The sequence below is a fragment of the Convolutriloba macropyga genome, chromosome 15, assembly GCF_964194025.1.
Source record: "Convolutriloba macropyga chromosome 15, txConMacr16.3, whole genome shotgun sequence".
In the NCBI taxonomy this organism is placed as follows: domain Eukaryota; kingdom Metazoa; phylum Xenacoelomorpha; order Acoela; family Convolutidae; genus Convolutriloba; species Convolutriloba macropyga.
Genome location: NC_134482.1, coordinates 10041018 through 10057168, shown reverse-complemented (window position 1 = coordinate 10057168; position 16151 = coordinate 10041018). Strand labels below are relative to the sequence as shown.

The following is a 16151-nucleotide window of genomic DNA, read 5'->3' as shown; positions in this document are numbered from 1 at the left end:
CTAAAGAACTCAAACGAATCATTATGATAATTCAACTTTGGACAAAGACACTAATTTGCTTTTAGTTTGCTCTGTTTTATATGCATAAATGAAATTGGGTTTAAATAGGTTGTGAAAGCTCATTTAAACACGTGTGAACTTTGCTACTTCCAAACAGTCTACAAACCGCTTTTAAAAACCTTCCCAGTTCACGAGTTCTCAGCCACACCTTGAAAAATTAGATTATTCTGTTTTTGCTAACTGTGTTCTAGTTTTCAGAGAACATTATTTGACATATTAAGCATCAGAACTCAAAACCTATACAAAACCACTTCCCAAAAAATCCCGTTTTGTAGACCCTTTGACACAGTTTTTGTAATCGAAAATTGCCTTCCTATAGGGTCTATATCAACAGCAATATACAGCTAAGAAGCTAATTCCGTGTTTTTTGTATTTATACTACCCAACAAATTCAGCTCACAACTGGATTCTTTGCTAGATAATTACTGTAGATTTTATTCTAGTTATTATGCTACCCAGGATTCCAGCTTATAACCTTAAAACTAGCAGAATCACTAAAATAATTTTCAAGTTAAACTAAACAGCAGGTTAAGGAATCCAGCAAAAAGATTTCAAGCGTTTCTACAACCTGATGATAATCTTTCAAAGACATATTAAAAATCATTGCATTGCCTTTCTGCAATTCTTGCCTTTTCGAATGCACCTGTAATATTTCAATTTCTGTTCGTCGTGGTCTCGAGCACGAATAACAACTTGATTAGTTGAAAATTGAATTAAAAATCTCATGAACGTACAAAAATTTACGAGTATTTGCAGTCCGCACCAGTATGAAAACTGTAAGAAATATGAAGTAAAAAATTCAGTTGGTGATTAAAACCTATTTAACAATTGTTTTGCCACTTTTCGGAGAAAATTCAAGAAAAATTGCAGAGCAACCACAGAAATCGAACACGATGGACGTTTATATTTCCATAACGCACATTAAATCGAAATAAATAGAAGACTATACGTGTAATAATTGAGTGTTTTAAAAAAACAGGTTTGGCTCTGAGCTCTTTCCTGTGTGAATTTTTCAATCAACATTTTAGTGGGAGTAAATATCTCAACTGCCTCTAAATAGCAAAGGTGATACAACTACATTAGAAAGACACATTTTAAAAACCAATTAACTATCGGAAATTTGACTTTTGCAAACAGTTGGTAAAATTTTAAACTGCTTTTCTTCCGAATCGCCGATTATATTGAAGGCTTTTTAACAACCAATTTGCTTTCATTCAAAAAAGTGCTGTTGAAGCAAACCCAAAATTGGTGGACATCATAGGATCAACAAACTCTTTTAATTGAAAATACGGTTTGCACTTTTCATGATCTAAAAGAGCATTTGACAGTGGCTAGAAAAGTCTATTGAATCAAAATCATTGGACGATGATTGAAGTCTATCTTAAGGGTTGTAAACAGTATGTAGAGGCTGGAAATAACGCGTCCAAGTTAGCTGAAACTAAATATCGGATTCCTCAAGGATCAATACTTGGTCCGGTTGATTTTTCATTTTACATCATTGACTTGGAAGTCAAGCCCCAAAAAGAAAAACTCTTTTGCAGATGATACAGCAATTAAAACTACCATCGCATTAAAATCATTTAAAGAAGAAAACCAAAAATTGGTGAGTTAGACAGTAGAACGTCTAGAGGCAAATAAATTGGGTTAAAACCCTGAAAAACGACGAAAACACTCAAAAAGAAGTTTTATGTTTAAATGAAGAAGGACGGTTTAGAAGACGTAATATCAATAAAGCATCTATGAGCAACAATTGAACACAAACTGAGTTTCACACAACATATCAAAACGTTGAAAGCAGATGGGTGCAATTCTTCGGTGTCTTTTACGAGCTACGAAAAATCCCTAATCAAAAGGTAGTTGGATTTTAGTTCTGATGTAAAACCGGTTTTGCAAAATTGTCTCTCAAAATATGGGAGAAAAAATATGTAAAGAGCTTTCAACGTTTTCGTATGCTGTGTGAAACCATTTAGTCAATAGCATTAGGATGATAATTAATAAAAGAGGAAGTACGATTCAATACAAAATCTACGAAAAAAAAACAAAAAACTATTCCGCTGAAGAATTGCACTGCTATAATATTTTCAAACCGCAGATTATTATATAAAAACTTTGACGAAAGAAAGTTCAATATAAACAGTTGAATTTTAGTCACCGAATACAAAATTTGCCTGAGATTCCAAACACAAGCGAGAAAACTCTATTTGCACTCTATCACACCTGTTTATGGCTTGAACCATTTTTTTGTAAGAAAAGGTTGAGTTTATTTCTTAATTCAGTTGGATTTACCCTGTTTAGCCTTCATCGCAACTCTTTAGGAGCTGCTTCCAAAGAATGGTTCTAAGACAGAGATTGAAAACGTAAAATCAAAGCGAGAAGCAAAAAATAAAACATAGCTGGCAGATTGCCAGAAAATAGCCGCACTAGCTTCGTAGATCTGCAGTCTAAAAAAACAGTAAAAAAAAACAGACCAAAAAAATTTGTCTTTTCATTGAAGGCTGATATGTTATATTTTGATTAAAAATCTGTTTAGGTTATTGCTGCCTCTATTAGATGCTCTCAAATAACCTTCGTTTAGAGTGACACACACCCATTTGACCTAATCTTTGAATTAAAGCAAATAAAAGTCAATTTCAAAGTGAGGAAGTCATTTTTGAGAGTGAGGTAAGTCAAGTGTGACCACAAATTTAATCACGCGAATGAACAAAAAACTCGCTCCACTTAGAGTAAAACATGACGTCACGCACGCAATTCAATTGAAATTGCCTTAACGAATGAACAAAAAGCAGATTTGAAGTGGTTGTGACGTCATAAGGTCGAAACAAAAATCATGACGACGAAATAAAAAACATAGCCGGAAGAATTCCGGAAGCGGCTCGAAGGGTCAAAACTTCACTAACAAAAACCATAACTGCAGCGGAAACCACTACGTTTTGTATTAAACCATTAACTCATTATCTCTCATAGTCTGCTCTAAAAATTGGTGAAACTTAAACCGCTGTCCCAAGAGTAACAAAATGCAGCAAAATTTTATATTATTGAAAATGTTTGGTAACGTGAAAAAATCCGAAATAAAAAAAGGTGGTACAAAAACTGATAGTCTGAAAACGCTGACAAGGTTATCATTTGCCTTCAAATAACTCATGATTCTAATCTGAAAAAGATCGCGAAAGCAAACAGCAGATAATAATCTTAGAAACTAAGTAAAATCTTTTCTAAAAAAAGAAAGCTCAAATTTAAGAATCAGAAAACACCTATACTTACACTTCTAATCACTGCAATTAAGACAAAAAACAACACACAGTTGTTCCTTGTTGTACATATGTTAGACCACATGATTTCATACCAATTCAAAAATTAAATTGATCGTAGAAAAGACATAAGCAGCAGAAGAATATTCAAAGGCAAAAAATCGTTTAAATTAATACCAAGGCCGGCACACCTTAGCATTCAATAATCATAAGTGGAACTTTTAGAAAGGGCTGGCTATCAAACTCTCAGTACTGCCTTATGTTGAATGAAATCAATTGCAAACCAAAGAATTGACGAAAATATAAGAAAAAGCTGAAATCGTTCATTTTTAACAACTGAAAAAAAATCAATATACTAAATAAATATATACCTGCCGAAAAAAATGTAGGTGCCAGGACAAAAAAAAAATGATAGTAACTAGAATGTAAAGAATATGGGCACAATGTAAGGAACACCGTAACAAAAAAGACATTAGTGATTTTTGAAAGTTAAAAATCAATTTTAAAAATTTAAGAAAAACGAATACATTTAATTGTTCACCATTCAAGACATTGAAAAGATAACTAATCATCCGATACAAAGATGTATCCTCCTGAAGAGAACAAAAAAATAGGAAAAAGCAGAATTCATAAATACGAAACATTGAAACATTTTGCAAAAAAAATGGTCAAAAAACTTTTAAAACTGCATTTATGAAAAAGTTTTAACTGCTTTTCAAAAACTTTATTGAAACTGCTTTATTGAAACGAAATTAAAGTCCCTCATGTTGCACAAAAAGACTATTTCCAGCAATTACAACCAAAATACAAACAAAAAACTGACGAAAATCGGGAAAAAACTACCAAAATCGGATTAGCATATGTATAATTTTGTAAAAAAAAATTACGTCGAGGGAGAAAGAGGCGTTGAGTATATGAATTATCAAAAAGAAGTTGCCATTTTAACTGATTTTTGACAGAAAGACGGTTAAAAGATCCACAAATGAAGAAATTAATAGTAAAAAAAGCCAAAAATTAATTAAAAAATTAAATATTTGCCAATTTTCAACTTGAAACGCTTTTCCAGGCTCTGCAAAACACTGTGGCATCAATTTCCGAGATTGACATTTCAATATAGAATCGAATAAAATTTATTTCTACAAGAAACCAAATTAAAGAAAAAAAATTGGCCACTTAGACGAAAAAACGACTAAAAACGGTTATCCATTTGTGCCATTCAGTCAAAAACTACTTTCCAAAGTCAAGAAGTCATTCACTAAACGAAGCGCATGATCAAAAAAATTCTCTCGCTTAGCGAAAATCTGTTCACCAAGACCGCTTTTCTCACTTTCGCTTTTAGGTCAAAATGCCGCGTGAACAAATCTACTTCCTGTAAAAAAAAAGACCGAGAGAAAACCAATACTCCTCTTCGAGTCGTAAAAAAACCAAGAGAAGGCCAATAATAGCCCCAGCTATCTCTAAGCGGCTATTAATGAACGGTAAACTTGAAAAAAGTACAAATATCGTCGAAAATTTCCTCGCAACTACTCACTCACTATTACTAATTTAGATAAATGAAAAAACTTTTAATTGAAAAAACTTCGAGTTTAAAATAAAAAATCTGTAAATGCCACACGTGATCCAAACAATTTCTCGCTCTCTCAAAAATAGAGGAAAAAACCACCCCCTCTCTTCTGCTCTTGTTTTCGTCGTGATTTGACGTGAACACTTTTCGACGTTTTTCATACATTTCAACTGCTATTTTAAAACATTTTTACGGTATAACAACCAAGTTACAATATATTAATCGAAATCTGTCCATCTTCAAAACTTCATTCAAAAAAAATGACGAATCAGGAAAGAGGCACGTCCAAAACCATACGCATCCACGGCAACTCAATTGCTTTATTAGAACATAAGAAAAACGGAATTCATTTCTGACTGATCTGCAAGAGCGGATGCGGAACAATTACAAATTCCTCGATATCAACTACGGACAAAAACAAACAATCTACAGTCAGCCAACAAAAATTCCTACGAAAAAGAACAACGAATATCTGAATGTCCACCCATTCTCTTGAGGGAGGAGTATAAATCTTTTCCTTACACTTCGCGTAATGAGCGTTGTACTTACACTCTTCAGCAACATCAATTGCGTCACCTAACTTCTGTGCCCAATTAAATAGTGTGCTTCATTGTTGCAACTAAAAAAACTGCAACGTCAAAGGCAGCGGATTCGCCAGCAATCAATTAAGGTAAAAAACCTCTCATGGTTGGTTTTAGCTATCAGGAATTGTTTTCTCTCCGGTATGGTCGAGATTTGCAGACAATAAAGATGCATTTTGACGATCTCCAATGCGATCTCCTTAAGTTATACCATTGCTTCTCCCATGGCAAGCAACTCCGTGATCTCCAAAGATGCCTAGTGTCGATGATTTGCAATACTGACACTTTCGTTCGTTTTCATATCGGAAATCCTAGAATGGATCTTCTTCAAAATTGTTTGAACGCAAACGCAGACCCCCCAAAGCCCCAATAGGACGATTGGATATTAAAGACACTGCCTGCTGGAGTGACAGCGCGACTTGCAGAGCTGTTTGTTTCTCAAATAACCGTATGTCTTTTTAAAGAACAAAAAGCGGTTTTGTCGTGAATTTTTTAGTGAGATTTGCAACTAAAAGATGAGCAATGCCATCAGCCAATTGTTTGAAAAAACTTTCATCTTGTAGCTGAACATCTGATATTTTATCAACAAGACGCAAAACTGAAGAATCACAGCAAATACAAACCGCGATATACTAACCGATAGACCATTTTAAAACTAATCCAGATAAACTAATAGCAATTTATGAAAAGAAACTTTCAATAATTTTTCAGAAGTTGTTAGTCCTCTCATTGCGTACACTATTTTTGCAGAACCCAACCAATATCTCAAGATTCCTAGGAGGCATTGCGGGTCATCACGATAATCAAGGCAATCAATCAGCAAAGATAAATTTTCAACTGTTTAAACAAGAAAGATGCAACATGTACTAGATTACCAATTGCAACACTAAGTTTCTTTTAACAATTAAGTAGTGTTTTGTTTGACTCAATTGTCAAACACGAGTCGCTCAGAAAATGAGTACGTCTCACATTCGTCTTTAAGTAGAATTAGACCTCTTTCAGAGCCCTCCCCATAAAGGGTTGCCAATACTTCTTCTTTTCAGGCAACAGTCCCGTCATCAGGAAACCATTTGATGTAGCCAATTTCTGGCCTTCACATTAGGCTGTTTTATTATTTGTCACAGCTTTAGAGCAAAAAACAACCGTGTGAGCGTTGAACTCCTGATTTACTAGTAATAGTTAGATCCCCGAAAACAAACTGCTTCGGGTAGCAAAACCAACTAAACGCTGCAAAACTTGGCATATTATCTTCAGCGGTTTTCAAAGAACATTGTTTAACTGAATTGAAAGCGTTCTTAAAATCAATTTGTATAGAACGACATCTCAGTGTGGACCCAGTAGGCATCTCCAATATTCATTTCGTGGAGTCGATAACTGCCTCTGCACCTACTTCAACAGCTACTCCTAGTTGTAAGAAGTAAACTCTTTCACTAAACATTTTCACTGAATATTCCGACTATTTGACTAAAAATTTTGCTATGATTCTTCGTAAAACTTACCCGGCAGCAACGGGACGGTCCTTAACTTTTTTGATTTTCAGACTTGTTAGAAAGGAGCTGAAGCATGGACCTGAAAAAACTGCGGAAAGGTTTCTCTACCAGCAGCAGACTTCCATGGAAGATTTAGCGCATTTTTACTACGTTGCAAATACTGGGGTGCATGACTTCAAGGTACCTCACGGTACAGGAGCTATCCCTTCTCACGCAAAACTTCGTCGGCTCCGTCAATTTCTGAAGACAAAAATCCTTTGCTCAGCGGGCAGTTTTTTTCAATTTCTGGTCAGAAACAGTGTGTCAATTCTGCTCAATAACTGTTTATGGAGTAAAATTGTTACAAATGGGCTGACTCATACGTAGATCGCAGATCTTGTGTTAGGAATTTCTAGGAATTAGGTCCGAGTTTGAGAAAAAACAGCATAGATTTGTTATATATTACACCTAATTCAACATTCTCGTCCAGTTATTGTTCATGTTCAGTTCACTGGTGAAATATTGATTGCACCGAAACCATAAACAAGAACTAAACGGTATCTTGATACATGTTTGACAATCCAAACTCCATGAAACGCCTGCTCATAGTTGCCATCTGGGCTCAAACAATAAATGATGCTTGGTCAAAAATTGAAAATCAGGATGGAAAAATTTATTAAACGAACGTTATTTCATTAAAATAGTCGATGATATGTATTCACAGCAGTATTATTTGAACATTCTGTAAAATTTATCTTTCTCTGAAACTAAACAATTTAAGGTAGTTCAACAGAAGCTCTCACTTCAAACGGATCATCGCCCGATTTCCGAGTTATGATCAAAACCTGATCAACTTCAAATTCCTCTTCTTCCTCCTCCTCAAACAACGCCTCTGTTATCTCATTCACGTGTTTCAACAAATTCATCTTTTTGAACTGACCCAGGGTCAAATGAGGCTGGAATCCAAAATGGGAAATCTGGTTCAAATCATCACATTCGGGGAAAGCTCTGACCAACGAAGCTTGCAATCTTTGCATTGATGGCATCTTCTTGATATTCTCCAAATTTTCATCTCTGCTGTAATTACCAAGAAACTCTAAATCTTCACGAGTATAGATTTGTTCATCTTGGTTATTACTTTTTGTCTGTGGAGGTGTGCTGACATCGGCTTGTAGACGTTTGCGTGATTTGCTTGACTCAATGTCCCAAAACGCGTAACTTTTGTCCCAGAACTTAGCAAACGAAGCATCCGTAGAATTGATGTTGGCACGATTAGTAGCGTTGGCTTTGTCAATTGCTGTGTGTAAGTCATAAAGTGAAGGGCAGCTCTCAATTGTGTCTGAATGAACTTTAGAGAAAGGATCAATGTAGCCTAGTGGAAGGTCTTTAAGCTGTGAATGCTTGGCTTTTGTATCTTTGGGGGCTGACGTGGTAACGACTTTAACAGTAGAAGTTGAGGTGGCTTCCTGAAAAATTATCACAACACTTCAAATTTTTAGACATTTTTTTTCCTTGAAGCTAAATTTTCAATTTGGCTTTCATTTTACGATTTGACTTCCTGCATGACTTGATTTCTTGCTTTCATTGGATCTATTCTGTTTCGCAACTCCCCCAGTGTTTTTATGTCCTCTAATTAGAATTTATATGTTCTCATTTATACCACGTCACTATGTAAAAGTAGCACGAGCGCTTATGCTGGGGCACTAAGTTATATGCCCACCGTGCTGGGGGGGGAATGAGGGGAACAGAATTGAGAAATCCTAGATCCTTTAAATTCATGTGATTCGTTAAATTCATCTATAGAATATTAACCACAGAAAACATAGTAAATTACTAAAAAACATTCAGCGATAAATTAATAAAGCTTGTTAAAATTCATTCCACAGAAGCCTCTTATTAGGGACCTTCACTGCACATAGCAGTTCCTTTGACCTTAAACAAATTCAAATTAAACTTAAGTTTTAAAGTGCACAGTCATTTTATTGAGTGAGGTAAGTCACGTATGATCAAAATCTAATCACGCAAATAACCTAAAAACTTTTGCTAAAGCGAGTGAGAAATGACGTCACGTGCGCAAACGCCGTTAGTGAGAGGAAGAAGTCATTCAGAAAATTTGACTTTTTCAGCTGTGCTGTGTGAACAAATGTAAAACGAAAAAACAGCGGCAGACGACGAAACAAAAAAACATAGCAGGACAAGTCCTGACGTACAATTCAAAGAATTTTCATTGAATAAACAGAAAACTAGACCTAGAACGGACTATGAATGGATTGGGAAAACCATTTAAAAAAATCCGATTCAAAAAATCGAAAAAACAGTAAAAATCAAAGTGAAATTGCCGCATATGAACAAAAAACCACTAGCGAGAAACCGAATTTTTGTTCAAACACCGTTTTCTCACTCTACTTTAAAATTAGAGCGGAAAAATTTCACGCCGCAAAACCACTCGCTTATTCGCTTCTTTCCTATTTCGGCGTGACCAAAATCACTACTCCAATTTGACTTCAAAAATCATGAAAATGTGTGAACAGATCTTAAAATTTGAATAAGTTTGTTCACACATGCTCCTTTGTAAACAGGGAAAATGCACTTACGGAATTTGCCTCAAGGTTCACACTATTCACTGGTAATGGTTTAATGTGCATATTGGCGTTGGCTGCATGTTCAAAAAATGCCACCGACTGTTTGTTGAATTTCATTCTGAACTTAGTCACACCACATTCAAGCATCACGTGTTTGATAGCCTTGACATCTTTCTTGAAGTTGTCGCTCTCTCGCTCGTAGAAGGGATACAACATGTTTATATGTGGCATCCATCTTTGAAAAGCTTTGTCGTGTTTCCTAAAATCATAATAAGATTAACATTGAATATGATCTAAAGTAAACTCTGCAAGTTGCGGTGACATAAGCCATTTTTAATCCCGGAAAACCTAAAGCTTTTTTATAAACAAAAACTTAACGACGGTTACTGGTATCAACACAAAATACAAATTTTTAGCAAATCTATTTATAATAATATATCAAAACTCCTTCCAATTTTTGACCAACTTTATAACTACTGTTATACCCAATAACCACAGTTATCATTTGGTTCATGAGCCCTATTGTTCATTCGCACCCCGCGTGATTTCACCTTGATTTCATATGTATTTTCCAGCTTCTCAATTCTTGATTGTCCATATACATAATTTGCTCATGTTCTTCTGTCACTTAAATTTACGACTCCAGTTCAGATGTGCAATCTTTTGATATTATATTGAGTTTTAAGGACTAAGAACTAAGAAGGACTAAGGAGTCAATAAGGACTAAGAAGTGATGAGTATTCCGCTCCAAGAAAAAAATCGCAATTATCGAGTAAGTATTTATGTTTGCCAGCCAGCGGATTGATAAAAATAGTGGATTCTGTCTAGAACTTAATGTAAGAATAACAAATAAAACAATTACTTGCTATCAAAAAACTCTAGAAACATCGAAAAAACACCAGAACGACAGAAGAAAAAGTTCTGACCTTCAATCCAAAGAATTTTCATTGACTAAACAAATAGCCAGACCTACAAAAGTCTATGAATGGATTGGGAAAACCAATTAGAAAACTCCAATGAAAAAATTGAAAAAACAGTATAAACAGAAGACAAATTGCAGCGCGTGAACAAAAAATCACAATTGAGAAAGCTATCTTTTGTTTAAAAACCGTTTTATTAAACTTGAAAACTCGGGCCGCAAAATCACTTGCTTTTTCGCTCCACTTCCTGTTTCAGCGTGACCAAAATCATCACTCCAAAATGACTTCAATGATGAAAATGTGAACAGATCTTAAAAACATAACCGGCAGACTGTCGGAAAGTAGACGCGATAGACACTATTGGTCTTCCATGAATTGAAACAACTAAAGAAACAAGATAACAAATTGACCACCTAGAGAACACTGGACATTTTGGTTACAGTCGCGCTGACGTTTTTCTGAGACACATACGCTCTAAAAGGAATAAACCCCAATTGAGCCGGGGCAGAGTATAAGTCAAAGAAACAAATAGCCATTAATCGAAAAATTTATAAAAAAGAAAAGCTTTTTTAGAAAGCAATGAAAACAGTCAATAATGAGACAAAGATATAAGATAATAAAGTTAACGAAAAAAAAAACAAAAATTCTGTAAAAATTTTTGTAAACAATTGATGTCAAAACTCATAGAAGGTATCAGCTTTGAACATAACCGATTTAATCAACTAAAATAACCCCTATTAGCAACCAATGAGGCCTGCTATTAATGAGAAATACCGATAAGACAACAACAATTACAAAAGTACAACAAAAAATAAAAAAACTAACTCGTAAGTCATAAAAACTAATCAGCTATTACCTCATTAATTAGGTAATTTGGGCCTCATTATCAATAAATCAGACCTGTCAATGATGATACTAAGTGGTAAGACAACAGTAATAATTTTTGAAAGTGAGCAAAATCAAATACTCTAAGGTTTTTTGACAAAAAAATGTTCAGGTCATTAAAGTTTCAACTGTCCCTAGATGAATTCAAGCAATTTCAACTAGGCGCAATTAGAACACATATGTACCATACTAAAAGCACTCAAGGAAAAGAAACTCTAAAAACAGAAGTCAAATTGACGCACGTGGAAAAAAACTCCCTCACCAAAACAAAATTTGTTCTAACACCAATTTCTGATTTAAACCTACTCTAATTTTGGCTCCCTTTTTAGTACTTCAGCGTGACTAAAATCAAACTCTAACTTTACTTCTCACTGACGTGAAAAAGCCGAAAAAGGCGTGAAAAGATCTTAAAAAAGACAGTACACCAATATACAATCCAAATCCTTTGGATTGTAAAAATCCTTTGGATTGTAAAAAAAACCACGATGCCCCCAACAATAGCCGTTATCGCTTCACAGCTAATAAAAGAAAGATTGTAAAAATTGTAAATAGTAAAAAACCACGAACATCGCAATATAGCTCCGCTCAGCTTACAGCTTCGCAGCTAGCAACAAACTTTGTTTGAGAATAATTATGACATAGGTTCACCATTTTCGGTTACTCCTTCCCCCCCCCCCCCAAATACACGTTACGTGCCATTATATGTTATATAAAATTTAAAAATGTCAATTCATTATGCACGTGCGTCTGGGGGCGGGGAGGGGGTATCTACCCAATCAGCTGGGGGGAATTATTTTCTATACATGATAAAGATCTGAAACTTAAAATAATGAAAAGAAGAATAATCTTTGTTCATGAAATTTGATTCCAGTAGTTACCGTCTAATGTTCTGTATAGTATCCAGGAACTCGTCTGTCACTTTGGGAACAATGACAACTGCAGCCTTATGACTCTTCACAGCCATATCGCTCTTTTCTCACTTTATAATTTACTATCACATTAACCACCTTAAAAACAATACAACGTGTATTTCGTAATCAAAAATTGAGATTAAAAACAACACTATTCGTTTCAGCTGATTTTTTAATCTGCGATTACTAATTGATATTTGCACTGTATCATTTTCATAAAATACGGCGAAAATAAGGAGCAGTTATACCTTTCTTTGTTAGATATTTTGGATCTATTTTGCCCCCACTTCCTCCAGTATTTTTGGCCTTGGTGCGTAAAAAGTAGCATGTGGCCTTGGTGCGTAAAAGTTACATACCCACTAAGCTGGGTGGCAAAACAGAAGATCTGATATTTTAAACAAATTTCGGGTCTTTCCCAATATAGCCCCCCCATGAAAATATAGCCCCTCATTATGGTATAATTACCTTGATTGGGGGGGGGGGGGGGGCTATAGGTTATCTCACCGCTAAACTGGGGGGGGGGGGGGGTCTATAATGGGAAAGACCCCAAAATTCTATAACATCAATAAAAATGACTGGGTCAGATCCGAATAACCCAGTGAGACCTAAATACACAAAGCCACTAAAAGCCTAAGATAAGTGTTCTGAAAATATCAGTTATATTTGGTTTCGGACCCAGTGTTTCGGAACTGTTTTTATGCCCCAGTTGCAAATTATGCGTTGTTATATCACACATTACCATGAAAAACAGTACGATACCTCGTGGGAGCAGAATGATATGTGACAGGGAGGAAGCAAATCATATTGTGGGAGGGAGGAGCCATTTTAACAGGCTAACATCCGACATGCTTCACAGTTTAGATCTTATATCCTGAAAAACGGCTAAATAAGACAAACGCTTTGCTGAACCATTCGTTTTGAACAACAATGATAAAAGCAACGCTCGCAATTAAATACACGTGCGTTTTTTACAATACAACACGCACCTTCAAATGTTAAATCACCACATAACACACACGCATAATTTGAAAAATTTTAAGCTTATGAGCGCACTGCATTTTTTGCATATTGCTCCACACGAACATGAACACTGAAACCAAATAACGGTTTGGAAAAACAATCCGAATTACTATTTTAACTTCGTTAAAAATGGCGCTGGCGGAGTCCAAACCCGGAGGCGAAAACTTTGTCTCCAGTGCCGCAGACGTAATGCACCCTTTGATGCAGAAACAAAACCAACCAAAAACCATGCCACCCATTATGCGTCACGTTTTACCAGACGAGGCCAACCTGAACGAAATGCCCTCAAATTTCCACCCAGTCAAAATAGCTCACGCTGTTACTCTATTTACAGATCCACATTCACATGATTTGACAAAACGGCATCTGCATATTTTGCAGAAGATTGTTACAGAATATGGGGATGGGTTTTTCCTTCGAGATTTGGTGGATATTCTGATAATTGTGAACGCGTGTGCAGACAGGTGTGCTGAAGACAGTAGATACGTTCGGCCTATGGTCGAGATGATCAAAATAGCTGAGAAACCTTTTAAGAAAGGTTAGTTGTAAACAGTGGGCGTGTATTAAAAACCATCCATAGTCTGACGGAGTCTTAACCATTATAACCCCTCTTTATGGTATAATTACGGTACTTGCGGGGGCGGCGTCGTAGGGTACACATTATAGCCCACTAAGATTTTGGCCAGAAAAGAAAATCTGGTCAGGTCTCTCCCCTCAGACCCCGTTGTAATGTTCAATTTTTGGCAAAATTTTAGAGAATCTATTCGGCGCCCTCCCCCGTGTGTTTAGATGAACCCCAAATACTTGTAATTATATAGCAAGTTACTACGTAAAAAAGTAGCACAGGCGCATGATCAGCATAAAAAAATCCCACAAGCTTTGGGGGGGGGGGGGGGGGGAGATTAGATCCCATTTTCAACCCTCCGTCACAGCTTACTGGCCATATTACGTAACGTCGCAGCGAATATACAACATGGTGTGTCTTTCCCATTATCCCCCCCCCCCCGTTTAGTGGTCAGATAACCTATAGCCCCCCTCTCCCAATCTTGGTAAATATACCACGAGGGGTGCTATAATTTCATGGGGGCTATAATGGGAAAGACCCATAATTTCATGGGGGGGGGGGGGTACAATGGTAAAGACCGCGTTTTTCTTGGAACAAAAACTTTTTGGGGGTAAAACGTAAAGCTTTCTTGGAGGCATTATTTTGAGAGATAATTTTGTCGGTATTTGGAAATTGATTTTGAGATTACATTGATTTCAGAGAAACTCTCAGACGACGTCGCCTACAAAGGAGTGCTGAAGGACAGCTATGCACAGCTGGGATTCCTGCTGCGAATAGACAATGAGGAACTACAGCTGCAGATATGCCACACTTTACTGGCCATTTACCTTGGCACTGCTGTCCCTCAAGTCCAACAGTCAAAGGCTAAACCTGGGTAAGACTTGATTACCGGATCTTTTCCGTTTGTGCCCCCCCCCGTTACAGCGGCCGTGCCTTTACTTAGTAATTCATTACGTAAAAATATGGCACGTGCGTCTTGGGGGTGCAAATAATATGCACCCACTAAGCGGGGGGGGGGGGGCACAAACGGAAAAAATCCGATTTACCATCAATTATTATGCACCCCAAAAAGTTAGGTGGAAGCAATATTTAAGCAATAGTTAGGTGGTGTTTAAAGATCGTGCATTATATATCTAATAGGATTTTGGCATATTATTGCACAGCCGTTGGTAACATACACTAAGCCCAATCAATAAACCTAAAACTTCATATTAAACCATTGTGGATTTAATTTCGCGAAAGTGACCCAAAAAATTTAGTCGAAACATGTGGCCAAAAAAGAAACAGATCAAAAAATAGCTGGATCAAAATTTTAGAAAAGAGGAATCTGAGACAGTGAGAAATGCCCCAGACGAGCCTCAGAGGGTGCCCGTGGAATACAGCAGATACATGTTGGAATTGAGTGGGGTGGCCGACACACTGGTCAAGGCTCTCACTCTACTACAATCACCTCTAGTTATCAACGTCCTGTTCCAAGTGAGACCATTTACATTAAAACAGAAAATTTTATTTGTTCCTAAATAAAAGCAGACAAAACAATGACGGTAAATTGTCGGAAAATAGACGCCGTTGACCCCACTTACCGTCGTCGGGATTGAAACAGTAAAAAAGAGAAAAATTGACAATCTAATTTCTTCTAAGCGTCAAAATGTTGTAATTTCTGTAGTTTCATCAGATAAGAAAAATATGGATCATTCACCTTTTTGAATTGGAGAAAAAAATTCAATAACTATTTAGCAGTATACTCTGAGTAACTTTGATAACTTAATACAAAGTCTTTGAACATTAAGACTTAGTATCACTGCTTTATTGGTGTATACCGTTTTTTATTTTAATTCAATTTTCGACCTTAAACCTATTCGGGTAAATTTGCTGGATTAAATCTGAACTCCATTCAGTTGAAACAGAGAGTGGGGTAGCTCAAAAATCAAACGTGAAAAGTGTGACCTGTTTAAAATATGAACATACGAAAAAAATTAAAACATAGCAAAAGTCATGAATTACATTTTAACCAATTTTTATAAAACAAAAACTAAACCTTGAGTTACAGAGAAAACTGCTGAAAATTTGCACAAAATTTTAACCATTCGCAAAAAAACTTCAAAAGGCTGAATAACAGTAAAAACAGAAGCCAAATTGCCGCACATGAAATAAATCGACCAGCCGAAATATTGTCAAACATCGTGAGCCAATTTCACGCAGCAAAACCGTGATTTGGCGACTTAGGTCAGCTCCGTACTTAATAATTTCTGTACTCCATTATAGGAATCAGATCCAAAATGGAGGAACATTAAATTGAAAACATAACCGAATAAACGTCTGAAGTGGGACGTCTGATAGTGGCAG

General features: G+C 36.1%; 2 protein-coding genes across 2 annotated transcripts; one reads left to right on the top strand and one right to left on the bottom strand.

Moving 5' to 3' along the window:
- Positions 1 to 7580: 7580 nt before the first annotated feature.
- Positions 7581 to 13101, bottom strand: LOC142354037 (uncharacterized). Its single transcript, XM_075406299.1, has 4 exons — positions 12980 to 13101; positions 12188 to 12316; positions 9517 to 9763; positions 7581 to 8388 (listed from the first exon to the last, which is right to left on the bottom strand). The coding sequence occupies exons 2-4, from the start codon at positions 12271 to 12273 to the stop codon at positions 7699 to 7701; spliced, it is 1023 nt and encodes a 340-aa protein (XP_075262414.1). The 5' UTR covers positions 12274 to 12316; positions 12980 to 13101; the 3' UTR covers positions 7581 to 7698.
- Positions 13102 to 13177: 76 nt separating this feature from the next.
- LOC142354038 (cilia- and flagella-associated protein 69-like) lies at positions 13178 to 15364 on the top strand. The gene is made up of 3 exons (XM_075406300.1): positions 13178 to 13778; positions 14505 to 14679; positions 15122 to 15364. The coding sequence occupies exons 1-3, from the start codon at positions 13370 to 13372 to the stop codon at positions 15327 to 15329; spliced, it is 792 nt and encodes a 263-aa protein (XP_075262415.1). The 5' UTR covers positions 13178 to 13369; the 3' UTR covers positions 15330 to 15364.
- The last annotated feature ends 787 nt before the right edge of the window (positions 15365 to 16151 follow it).